The sequence below is a fragment of the Hemiscyllium ocellatum genome, chromosome 4 (genome assembly GCF_020745735.1).
Source record: "Hemiscyllium ocellatum isolate sHemOce1 chromosome 4, sHemOce1.pat.X.cur, whole genome shotgun sequence".
Lineage (NCBI taxonomy): Eukaryota > Metazoa > Chordata > Chondrichthyes > Orectolobiformes > Hemiscylliidae > Hemiscyllium > Hemiscyllium ocellatum.
Window position 1 is genome coordinate 86,953,429 of NC_083404.1, and position 13,778 is coordinate 86,967,206.

General features: G+C 37.6%; 1 protein-coding gene across 1 annotated transcript in view; it reads right to left on the reverse strand.

Annotated features, from left to right (window-relative positions):
* The window catches only part of rock1 (Rho-associated, coiled-coil containing protein kinase 1), a 176,227-nt gene that overhangs the window by 14,691 nt on the left and 147,758 nt on the right, over positions 1-13,778 (reverse strand). The window contains exons 27-29 of the mRNA XM_060823574.1: positions 13,552-13,717; positions 3,163-3,233; positions 761-849 (exon numbers count right to left, since the gene is read on the reverse strand). Of these exons, the coding sequence (XP_060679557.1) occupies positions 761-849; positions 3,163-3,233; positions 13,552-13,717 (326 nt within the window). The remainder of the gene's footprint in view (positions 1-760; positions 850-3,162; positions 3,234-13,551; positions 13,718-13,778) is intronic.

Sequence of the window (13,778 nt, forward strand, 5' to 3'; positions counted from 1 at the left end):
CCAAGAGTAATTAAATTATTAGTCCAGAGCCTAAATGGCATTTCTGAACTAAGTGGGTTTTTACAACAATCCTCAAGTTTTTTGGTCATTGTTTGGGCAGCATGGTGGCTCAGTGGTTAACACTGCTGTGTCACAGTGCCAGGGACCCAGGTTCGATTCCAGGCGACTGTGTGTGTGGAGTTTGCACATTCTCCCAGTGCCTGCGTGGGTTTCGTCTGAATGCTCCTACTTCCTCCCACAATCCAAAAGATGTGCAGGTCAGGTGAACTGGCCATATTAAAATTGCCAGAGTGTTACGTGCATTAATCAGGGGTAAATATAGAGTAGGGGAATGGGTCTGGGTGGGTTAGTCTTTGGAGGGTCGGTGTGGACTTGTTGGGCTGAAGGGCCTGTTTCCATAGTGTAGGGAATCTAATCTAAAAATATGTACTAAAATCAACTGAATTTAAATTATATCTGCTGACAGGTAAATATTTGAAATCATGTCTTCACAGTGTTAGCTCAAACCCCTGGATGACTTGTCAAGTAACATTTCCTCTTTGCTACCATTTCTCATTATATGAAACAACAGAAATACCCCTACTAGGATTTGTTTTAATCAGTATCCACTTCACCTCCTAGTCAGGCATTAAGTTTCTAATCAGTAACCTCCAATTTCTAACTTTAACCAGTTTTTTATCTAATTGTGTTCCACTTTGGATTCTCTATTTGCTTTGTCCTTTGTCTGCAACATCCTCAGTATTAAAATGGTTATACTTACTCAATATCCAGTACCATAGATGGATTAGATTGCTCTTTATTCAATTCATCATTGTAAAACAGTATTTTTCTGCTGCTGACCACGACATACTTTGATAAAAGAAGAATTTGGCATTACAATTAAACATTTTGAATAACATTTAATAAAGAAATACAAAAGATTTTTTTAAAAAATCTTTCCATTTGTTACCGAATATCCAAGAGGAAAAGTCACCACCCTGTTCAGCACAATCTGTTAATCCAAACTGAAAGTTTCATATCTGTAAGATCAACCTCACAGACAAAAGCTTTGAGATCTGATTTTCAAGATGAGCTGTTTTTGCTGGTAAAACTTAGAATTCAGTGGGACAAATGAGAGTTTGGACTCAAAAAAAGGTAAATCAGAATACTTTCTAAATGGTGTAAAATCGGGAATTATGGAGATACGAAAAATTTGGGAATTTAAGTTCACAAAGGAACACAGGAACAGGAAGCGGCCACTTTGTTCTTTTAAACCATCCTGCCATTCCGTGTCAAGTGGCTTAATTTCATGTTTTAGCCCCATTGCCTTTGTTTAGCAAAACAGAGTCAATTTTCAAATTATTTCATAGGATGTGGACATACTGGCAAGGCCTGCATTTGTTGCCCATCTCCAATTACCTTTGAACTGAGTGGCTATTTCAGAGGGTAGTTAAGAATCAACCAGATTTAAGGTAAACCAGAAAAAAGATGGTGGATTTCCTTCCCTAGTGAACCAGATGTATTTTTTATGATAATTAATAGTTTTGACATTAGACCAGCTTCTTAACTGCAGATTTTATTGAATTCAAATTTCACCATTTGCCAGGATGAGGTTAAAACACATGTGCCCTGAACATTATCCTGGCCCTCTGGATTACCAATCCAGTGACAATACCATCATACAATAGTTTCTCTTGTAGAAATTAGTTTCAAGCTTCTACCGCCTCTGAAAGAGAGGTTTTTCATGGCTTCACTTCTGAAAGGGCCTGCTTCTAAGTTTTCAACAATGTTCCCGAGTCTTTGACACCTACATCAGCAGAAATATTTTCTCTCCACTATTCTTTCTGTCCCCTTATAATTTGAAAAACTTTGATATAAATCACTTAATTTTCTAAACTTTAAGAAATATTACCAGTTTGGCTGACCTCTCCTTGTAATTTAATCCATGGAGTCCAGGTATAATAAATCATTAAAAACTATTAGTGGGTACAAAAGTCAATTGAAAAGACTAATTTCAAGGAAGCTGGAAATTTAAAAGAGAAAAAGATTACTTTGGCTATATGCAGCCTTGCCACGCTTTATCTGGGGTATGACATTCAAATATGGGGAACTAACTTTTTGGAGGTTTATGTTACCTTTTAGAAAGAGGTGCATGACAGGGTCAACACAATGTCTCCTGGAATATTACTAGGCTTGTATTCAGTTCTACTTAAGAGATTGATCAAGGCTTTTAAATTGATGATAGGAGATTGATAAGGGACAAACAGAGACACTATTCCCTTGCTTAAGGTATCACAGTCAAGAAGACACACTCAAAGTTAGAGACAGATATTCAGAAGCAAAATCAAAAAGTAAGTTTTCATACAGAGAATCAAACTCTGCCAAAATGTTTGTGAATACGAAGCCAATTTGAGCTTTCAAAAATAAGAATGATAAATTTTGGTTCGACGTGGATATCAAAGCAGGAATAATCAGATGATGAAATGTCCCAATCTGCTACTTGAAAAATTGGTCAGGCGCATCCCAGCAGTCCCATTTGAGACAGGACTTCCACCCCTCACACTGTCATGGAAGGGCCAACTTTGCATGCAGCTCTGCCCAATGTGATAGGGGCATTCTTGAAGGAGGAACTTCCCCTTCCTGTCCAAGGGCAGAGCAGAGTGACCTGCTGGGTTTGCATCCTGCCATGAACATCACTTATTTGTCATTCAAATGTCTCAACTGTGGTGACAGCAGGAAAACCGCTCTTTACCTTGCCTGCCCATGTAAAATTACAAAGAGGTCAAAGGCAGCAACAGCCCCTGCCACTGCCAGAAAATGAAGTAACATAAAATTCTGACCCCAGGACATGATGTTAAGGGAGAAAAATTGAATTAAAATTCAGAGCAACTAAGCCTAAATGAATATCACAGCTGGTCCAAATAACTGCATGACTATATTCTCTCCTCATGTTCCCAATTTCAATTTATATATATGCTGCTGCCTAGTGTGAATAAGTAATTTTACTTTCTCATGAACATTTGCATATTTATTCTCTTTATATTTTAAACCAGATATTGTTAGCTAGCTACTTAGATCTACACTAAAAACATTTTATCAAAAAGGACATTTTGTCCATGTTAAATGTGCAATTCAACAGTGCATTGTACATTTCTGAAATTAAAAAAAAAACAAGCTTCATACCTGTTTTTTCCATCCATATCTTTTGATGTTTGCCCTGTTTGGTATCGATAACCAGCCCTCCATCCTGGTTTCTAATTTCAAAAATAGGTTGAAATGAATAAAAACAATCCATAAGAAATTCTTTGGGAAAACAGCATCACCACCTTAGGTCTAGTCACATAGAATTACAGAAATGACACAGCTCTCACAATCAGGCTGCTAGTAATATCTCTTCGTCTCCTCCTTAACCTATTAGGATTATGAGATAAAGTCAAGAGATATTTTAAACATTGTTAAAAGTTCTTAAAGTTGAAATCTGGAGTCAAAATTCAAACTACACACAACAACTTCATCATTTTAAATTTAAGGCTAAGTACAGGCTTGAGTAAATGCTACAGATATTTCTGGTCTGATGTGCCAGCAATCTGGTCTGATTAACTGGTCATTATCATGGAACCACTTGTGGCGCTGGCTGAATACTAATTGGCTGCCGGTTTTCATTTTTTAAGAGATGGGATTGGGGGACAGTTTTAGGATGGCAACCTACAACTAGTGGACTGCCCCAGGAATCAGTGCTGCGACCAGATTTTTAATAACTTGATGAGGGAAGTGAGTGTTCTATAGCCAAATCTGTGGACCACATTAAAAAAAGGTGGGAAGGCAAATGGTGACAATGAGTCTACAGAGGATATAGACAGATTAAATTGATTGGGCAGGACAAAACTCAGCAGATAGAAAATAATGTTGGAAATGTGAGGTTAAGTACTTTGACAGGAAGCATTGAGGAACTTAATTTTATTTACATGATGAAAGACTGCAGAAAGCTATGGAACAGAGGGAGTCCTCATACATGAATAATGGAAATCTAGCATCCATGTTGTATGGCTAATGAGGAAGGTAAATGTAACATTTGCCTTTATTTCAATAGGAATGAAATACAGAAGTAGTGAGATTTTGCTAAGGTACTAGTCAGACCACAGTGGAATAATGTGAACTATTTCAGACCCCTAACTTAAGGAAATATATTATGGCATTGGAGACAGTCCAGAAGAGGGTCACCAGGCTGATATCAGGTATGATGGAGCTGTCTTATGGGGGAGATTAAGTCGATTGCGCTTGTACCCATTGGAATACCTAAGAATGAAAGGTGACCTTATTGAAACATACAAGATTCTTGGGAGACTTAGAGTCAGAGATGTACAGCATGGAAACAGACCCTTTAGTCCAACTCATCCATGCCGACCAGATATCCTAAATTAATCTAGTCCTGTTTGCCACCATTTGGCCCATATTCCTCTAAACCCTTTCTATTATAATACCCATCCGGATGCCTTTTACATGTTGTAATTGTACCAGCCTCCACCACTTCCTCTGGCAATTCATTCCTGACACGCACCACCCTCTGTGTGAAAAAGTTGTCCCCATGCACCCTAAACTATGCCCTTTAGTTCCAAACTGCCCTATCCCAGGGAAAAGACTATGTCTATTTACCCTATCCATCTCCGTCATGATTTTATGAACCTTTATAAGGTTAGCCTCTGACTTGACAGGACAGATGTGGAAAGGTTGTTTACCTTTGTGGGACTGTCTAGAGCCAAAGGTCATAATGTCAGTATTTAAGACAGATGAGATTTTTTTTTCTTACAGGGTGGTGAATCCATGGAATTCACAAAGGGCTGTTGAAGCTTAATCATTAAATATATTCAAGGCTGAGATAGGGAAATTTTTAATCAATTAAGAAAATCAAGGGTTATGTGGAAAAGACAGGAAAGTGGGGTTGAGAATTTAGATCAGCCATTATCTCACTGAATAGGGATATGGGCCAGGTGCTGGTAGGTGGAACTAGATTGGGTTAGGATACCTGGTCAGCATGGACAAGTTGGACCAAAGAGTCCACTTCCATGCTGTACATCTTTATGACTCTACAGAGCCGACTCGATGGGGTGAATGGCCTCTTTTGCTCTGACATCTCATGGTCTTATTTGAAAAATGATCATACTTCAAAAGTACTTCATTGGCTATTAAACACTTTGAAATACTGAAAAAGGGTACATAAATGAAGTTTTTCTTTTCTTCCTGTTGCAGAGGTCCTCACCACTATCTGTAATAGAGTGAGGTAATACCAAACCTTCTTAATTAAGGCATTGTAGAAGCCCAAGTAGTGTGAAGAAACTCTGTACGCTTTTGATCAATAGTATTATGAACACAGGATATACTGGTGGGTAATGCATATTGCAATAGCTAGTTTAATGAGTTCAGTTCGTAAAGCTAGTTAATTAGCATGACTGTACCCACACCCCGACCCTGGTTATGTGGATCTGGATGAAATGTCAGCTCTTGGACATGGAAATGACCCTGTTAGGGAAGCTTGCTTACATTAGTAACGCTCTTTTTATAGCCTAATATCCTAAAGCGGGAAACATTCACGAAAATCTTTGCTCCATAAAGACACGTGAGCCCCAGAATGTGATATTCTTCCTGACCAAGGTCAGAGCTATTGGCATTTTAGGGCATTTTTTAGACTTTTCTTGCCGTTTGTGAAAGTAGACAAGTGGTGTATAATTGTACAGATTGCCTTGATTCCCTGCCATTTTTTGGCCTATTTTTGCCTCTGGATGTTCTTGTCAGAGGTTCTGGAAGCTATCAACACAATGAATATTCTTACCAGTGAAACAAGGAACAACACTTCTAGGCTCATTCAACTTTGTTTCTTGAAACAAGTTAATATCCCCTTGATTACCATGGAGATGAAAGATTATCAAGAATGTGTAGGAATGTAGACTTAAGTTTAATATCAGGTTAGCTATGATCTTACTGAATGGCGGAGCATCCTCCAAGGACCAAGAGACCCTCTTGTTCATACGCATATTTTGATGTAATAATCTCAAAATTGAAACAAACTGATAACTGCTACAACACATACATAACAAAAACAAATATCCTGAAGGATACTTGTCGCTTAGAACAAAAAAATGTGTAGAGACCAATAGGTCCAGGGAGCACTTGGGTATACTGGCTTGTAGCCTGGCCTCTAACTATCTAAGTACATTCCTAACAAAGTAACATCATCCAAGTGGTAAGGACTGGAGATGTGGAAGAACCTAAGTCCTATACATGCAACGAGATATTTTCATTTTATTCAGCATTACATCAGCATTTGAGATTATGCACTCATTCACAAATAAAGTTACTAAAATGAACCAGTTGAAGCAATTTGTATATTAAAAACAGTCCTAAAGAGGAGTCATATCAGACTCAAAACACTAACTTTGTTTCTCTCTCCACAGACTCTGCCAGGCCTGCCGTGTTTCCCCATTAATTTCCATTTTTATTTCAGATTTCTAGAATTTGCAGCACTGCGGAGGGTGTGGCACACTGCTACAACGCAGTGTGCTGCTGCCTAGTCTCCTGAACGGGGAGCGGACATTGCAAGTGGTCACTCTGTCAATGCCGTTGAAGTGAAGCAACAGCGTGGAGAGGCTTCAGCAATGCTGCAGGTCCCTTATACACAAATGTATGTCTGCTCAGAAACAAACCCTAAGACAGAGAGAGAGAGTGCAAAGCAGGCAGAGCGAGGAAAAAGGAAACTTCAGAAAATTCTGAGTCCCAGAGGAGAGGCACTGAATCCGTTTTCCAAATAATCAATTATCTGAGCGAAATACTTCCTGCCCATCTCGTTCAGATAATCAAGGTTCGTCTGTAATTTGAGAGTGTAAAGCGAGGATAGACATTATTGCTATAAAGAAAACAATTATCTTTCATTTGACATTTCTTATTTTACAAGATGAATAGCAGACTTCCAATTTAAGTGCAATTACTCTTCCACCCCAAATTAAATTGATGTCAAAGTTTTCACTTATATGTACTTTCAGAAACACTGGGGTGAGTGTTACCAACTAAACTATTAATATACATTAAATGCTAATAATTAAGAGTCAAATAATTCATCTCATTAATCTACTATATGTTGATTAATTAAAACATTTCTTTTTACGATCAATAGTAAGTGCAGCAATATCCATTATTTTAAAAAACTGATAGAATACATACAGACCCTGAAGGACTCTTAAATCAGTTACTTCAATAGCAAATAAGTCGAAATTAAGTCAGAAGTTCGCAAGAGGGCAGGGTTGGAGAATTACAAGCTTTTTTTTGTTTTGTAGAGAGGGAAGATTACATAGATAGTAAAGGTGAAACAAGATTTTGGTGGCCATGAAGCCAGTGTAGATTGGTGATTACAGGGGAGATGGGTGAGCAGCACTTTATGGATGTGAAGATATAGGTAAAAACAAGGACTGGAGATGCTGGAAACCAGATTCTAGATTAGAGTGGTGCTGGAAAAGCAAAGCAGTTCAGGGAGCATCCAAGGAGATGCCTGAACTGTTGTGCTTTTCCAGCACCACTCTAATCTAGGATGTGAAGATATAGGCAGTTGGATAAGCTGAGGTTTATGAAGTGTCAGCACAGCATAAGTGAGGGAAGGAATGGAAGTTGACAATCATTGTGGTGGAGAGAATATGAAGTCAGGAGCACAATTCAAGGTCAACTAAGATGCTGAGGGTGCAATGGCTCAATAAAGATAGTGACAAAAAAGCTGCAGATGCTGGAATCCAAAGTAGACAGGCAGGAGGCTGGAAGAACACAGAAGCCAGGCAGCAGAGTTGACATCAGAATTGATGGTGAGTGAAATAACTTTGTTTTGGGGCCAGAATATGATGTCATTTGTATTCCTAATTTCTACATGAAAAAATATAAACTGTTGAACTTTATTCAAACAAAGATATTATGGAAGTGAGGTACTTGGGCCTCAGTGTATCTGTGCAAATGTGCTTTTTGGTGATGTTACCAAAGTGCAGCATCTATATGAGAAACAGAAGATTATCATAATTCAGTACACTAAAACACCATATCTGGATTTCAGCAGTTTTTTCTGAACCTTATGTTCAGATTTTTTTCACAAAATATCATTATGACTTTTAGAATATTTCAAAGTTGTGAGAAACATGTTGACAACTGCCGGTATTTCACTTGCGTAAGAGTAAAGCAACAATGATTGCTTATGAAAAAAACCATGCCAAGCTGCATTCAATATTTTTACAGTAATGCTATCAAAATTTGAGATTTGAAAGGTTTAAAAGACAGCATCCCTTGAACAAGTTGAACTCTGAAAACTACAATAGTGGCTCTGCATTACAATAAAAAAATAAGGAAATTATAACGTCATGGGAAATCCATAAAATTTCCCTAATTTTACTTTATCATGCTCCACAGAAAATTTTAATCATACATGATAAAACTTAGAACTATTTTGAAAAATATCTGAATATCAAAGGATTATTGCATTACTTTAAACTTCTTTAGTCATTAACCTTTTCTGAAATGTCATGAACATTTCTTAGCCTTGAACATCATTTGAAAATTATGGCAAATGAAAATACTAATGACCGTTTCTTGTTGTGTCTGGGTGTTCCTATTAAATGTTAAAACGTTCTCATGGGTAAATCTGCAGTTCATCAATAAAGACTGTGGATGGACAAAAAGGAATGCTGTTTTTTAAACATCACACGACTTAATTAGATAAAAATAGTCAGACATCAAATGTCAGCCAGCATGCAAAAAGTGCAAATAGAACAAGACTTTCAATTTACTCACTGGAAAAAGATAGATAAGATATGTGTTGCAAGAGGAACACCCAGCTAGGCACAAAGAATAAAAAGGCATTTCCATGAAAAATTAGAACATTATTTTCTGTCAGAGTTTTAAGAGAAAAAAAACCCTTAAAGTAAATGGATTTTTAATGTACAAACAAATAATGTGAGCAAGTCAATACCTGAGTAGGAAGATGTCAGTGCAAACTGTGTATTTGAAATCAAGTATCAATAACTGTAGAATATTTGCCAGCAGAAAAACAAAAATGGAACAGTATCATAGAGATGATGGCAGATGCGACAATTTTAATTCCTCTTTTGTATTTTTTTTATACAATCATAGAATGGGTACAGAACAGAAGATGGCAATTCAACTCAATGAGACAGTATCAACTTCCAACAGAGACAATTACTAGATTCCCACAGCCCTAAAAGTTATTTCTCTTCAAGAGGCCAATAGGCTATTTTCACAGAGCCTTGAAGACTGGGGGGGGGGAGATACCTTGTACGGGTTTATAAAATCATGAGGGGCATGGATAGGGTAAATAGATAACGTCTTTTCCCTGGGGTGGGGAAGTCCAAATGTTTAAGGTGAGAGGAGAAAGATTTAAATGGGGCCTAATGGGCAACATTTTCATGCAGAGGGTGGTGTGTGTATGGAATGAGCTTCCAGAGGAAGTGGTGGAAGCTGGTACAATTACAACATTTAAAAGGCACCTGGATGGATGTATGAATGGGAAAGGTTTGGAGGGATATGGGCCAAATTTGAGCAAATGGGACTAAATTTATTTAGGATATCTGGTTGGCATGAACGAGTTGGACTAAAGGGTGTGTTTCCATGCTGTATATCTCTATGACTAGTGCTTTCTCTTTTGAAAGCCCTGATAGAATCTGTCTCCACCACATTTTAAGGCTGTATTGTCCAAACACCTCATGATTTTGAATACCTCCATCAAAGCTCTTCTACAAACATTCTTTTCTCTGAGGGGAATGTTATCAGCTTTTCAAACTTATCTACATAACTGAAGTCCCTCTGGCCTGGAACTATTTTGTAAATATTTTCTGCAGCCTTTCTAAAATCTTCACATTTTCCCTAAAATGTAGTGACTAGATTGTACAAATAATCCAGCTGAGGCTAAATCAGTGTATTTTTATGAAGCTTCTTTAATATCCATTCTTTTGTATTGTTTGGGTTAGATTTTCAAGTCTCCTAAAAAGCTGAAACTGAGTGCGGGAAGTGGAAAAGAATCTGTAAGGCCACAAATTACTCGTTCAAAAACAGCCTCACGCTAACTTCCAGAGGCGAACTTAATTCAGGTTGTGACCTTATAGGTGCTTCCTATGATGAAAGGATCACCCTGACAGGGTTAAGAGACATTTGTATTTAATGGTCTGTGTAGTTCTGGTGAGTTAAATGGGTTTGGTAGCTTGTGGAAAACCACAGCCAGGAGTCTTCGGGAACCATAGGGGAAGCCTGCCAAAGAGTCAGGAACATATCAACAGATAAGCGTTAAATTTTGTGACATATAAATATTATTTGATGTTGTTACAAGTTAACTATGAAATTACTGTAGTGAACAGATCAAAGTGCTCTGTCTTGAAAAGGCAAGTTGACTATTATATTTATCAATATTTTTTGTAAGTGTTGAGATGCACAAGAGTAATTTTCCTAATGGAAAAAAGTACAACTGTTATTGCAGTGCGTTGCTCATACTTCATGTATTTTGAACTTTTTTAGTTACACATATTCAAGTATTAACAGCAGAGGAAGCAGGTCATGAAACTATTAAAACATTGCTGAGCTAACTGCAACTCAAACAAGCCTGGCTTTATTACATTTAAAAGCTAGCACATGTTTATCTTGCATGATCAGAGTTTTTGATGAAAATGAAACATAAGTAGTTAATGATCCCCTGTTAGACCTCTTAGTGAAATCTGGAAATGTGCAAAGAGTGCTACTGCATCCATTAGAAACATAAACTATGCACACGGGTTACAGTTGTGTTGAAGGTAAACATTTATGTTTGAGAAAATTATCTAAAGCTTGCCACATTGTCATAGAAGTAGGCTGTCAGAAATTTAGGTTTAGGTTTTAGGTCATATGGATGAGCAGAGGGATCTTGGTGTCCATGTCCACAGATCTCTGAAAGTTGCCACCCAGGTAAATAGTGCTGTGAAGAAGGCATATGGCGTACTGGCTTTTATTGGTAGAGGAATTGAGTTCCGAAGTCCTGAGGTCATGATGCAGTTGTATAAGACTCTGGTGCGGCCGCATCTGGAGTAGTGTGTGCAGTTTTGGTTGCCATACTATAGGAAGGATGTGGAGGCACTGGAATGGGTGCAGACGAGGTTTACCAGGATGTTGCCTGGTATGGTAGGAAGATCGTTTGAGGAAAGGCTGAGGCACTTGGGGCTGTTTTCATAGGAGAAAAGAAGGGTTAGGGGTGACTTGATAGAGGTGTACAAGATGATTAGGGATTTAGATAGGGTTGACCATGAGAACCTTTTTCCATGTATGGAGTCAGCTATTACGAGGGGGCATAGCTTTAAATTAAGGGGTTGTAGGTATAGGACAGATGTTAGGGGTAGATTCTTTACTCAGCGAGTTGTGAGTTCATGGAATGCCCTGCCAGTAGCAGTGGTGGACTCTCCCTCTTTATGGGCATTAAAACAGGCATTGGATAGGCATATGGAGGATAGTGGGCTAGTGTAGGTTAGGTGGGCTTGGGTCGGCGCAACATCGAGGGCCAAAGGGCCTGTACTGCGCTGTATTTTTCTATGTTCTATGTTTTAATTATTCCGTTATTCAAAATTTTAGGAATTTAGGCTCAGTTTAGGTTTGGTAAGGGAAAAGATTTGGGACGCTTGACGAGTTTGCAGCTAGAGGAAGATATCTCAAGTGGTCTTCATAGAACCTTGTGTAGAAAACAGCAGAGCTATATTCGAAACAGTGAAAAGGCACTGGGTATCTGCTGCAACCAGAACACTGTGCTGAGGATCCACAATCATAAGGTTTAAATATAAGTTGAAGGGTTGCTTAGTCAAGAAGCTAATGATAATGTCCCTATAACTTATTACTTCAGAGAATAGTTAGAACACTGAAGAGAATTAAAAAATATTCTACAGGTCTGTGGCATTCCTTGTGAGTTAACCAATAAAGAAGTGAATAAACCTCCAAGATTGATATAATGCAAAAGGGATTGCGTGTGTGATAGGATAAATTAAAAGGTAGAATTAAGTTAATGGTGTAAGTAGTTCTAAACTACAGTGTTAAGAGAAAAACGCTTGCTTTGTTGAATGCTTCTCATAGACAATAAAGTTTGTTTCTATGTAAAAATGAGAAAGCTAATGGCACTGTTCTGTCAGTTCATTATGGCATAGTACTTTCAACTTATGTCATTTGCAAATTTTGAAATTGTATAGTGAAGGCTAAATCTTTGATAGACATCAAAAAATGCAGTGGTCCTTGTGAAAGACATTTAGACAGATAAATGGATGAGAAAGATTTTAGTGGGAAATGAGCCAAATGCTGACACATGGGACTAGTTCAGTTTAGGAAACCTGGTTGGTATGGATAAGTTGGACTGAAAGGGCCTGTTTCCATACTGTATGATTCTACTGATCTCTGGGGATACTTATTCTGTACATTCCTCCAGTGTGAAAAATAATTATTTACCACTACACTATGCTTTCTATCATTCAGCCAACTTCATAACCATATCGTCATTGTTGCTTTTGTTGCACTCGCGACAACGTTGCTCACAAGCCTGTTATATAATACATTATAACATCTTGTGGAACAGCATGTAGACAACATTACCCTCATTAAAAATCTCAATCAAGCTGGTTAAATACAATTTATCTTTAACATAACTATTACTGAGGTGTCAGTTAATTTTGACCTGAATTGTCATCTCCCATCACAAAGGTTATAATAACTGGTCTGTTATTGGTGTTTTTAGGCTTGCATTCTGGTTTGAACTTTGGAGCAATATTTGCATTTCTTCGGTACTGTGACACCATCCCCTATCTAAAGGGAATTGGAAGAAGGGATTTACTGGATTTCCCCTTTTCTTTTGTCAGCATTCTCAAGTACATTTCATGCTTCAAGATGGAATGATACTGCTTTAGAACCAAACACTTTCACTTGTGAATGTGTAGAGTTAGCTCTAAATATTGTTTAGATCAAATATAGCAGTCAGCTCCACAATAAAGTTCGCTCTTTGTCCCCAAAATGTTTGAATGAAATTAGAAATTGCATTTCTTCATGTGTATATCAACTTTTTACTTGCTTCATCAGCCATATTTAGTCCACTAACTTAAAAGTGCGAGATTGTGACATTTTTTAAATATTTGGTACTAATCAGGTTATATCAGAATTGTCCAAATTAACTTTATTTGGGATTTGAAAACCACCAGCCAAGGGAGACATTTTTCCTGGTCTGAACTGAAATTGTGGTTCCAGAAATCAAACAATGACATGCTAATCCATTGAACCACCCAATCCTCTTTAACTTGGCCAGCCCATCATCTTCAGCAAAGATAACTTGGGGGAAAAAAAGTGGATAATGGATGGTAATGTTTGCAAGTTTAGAAAAAAATTAACATCTAAGAAAATGTTTAGTTATATTCAGATTCTGTTTTCTTTTTAAAGTGAACCTGCTTTTATCATACCATCACAAACTATTCTTCAGTTATTCATAATAAGTTTAATTCAAGCAATATGCTTTAGCCAAAACGATTAAGTCTGAGTCAACCTTACCAGCTACATTTCCATCAGAATCCTCAGTCTGTAAACTGGATACACTTGTGCTATCCATACGAAGTTGGAGGTCTTGAAGCTTAGAACGAAGTTGCTCAAGATCACTGTCCTTACTATCAAGTTGCATTTGGAGCTCTGTACGAAGGTTAGATTCCTCTGCTAATTGCTGTAATATTGAAACAAAATAGTCAAAATAAGAGAAAACCGAGATATCTCAGAATAATAGT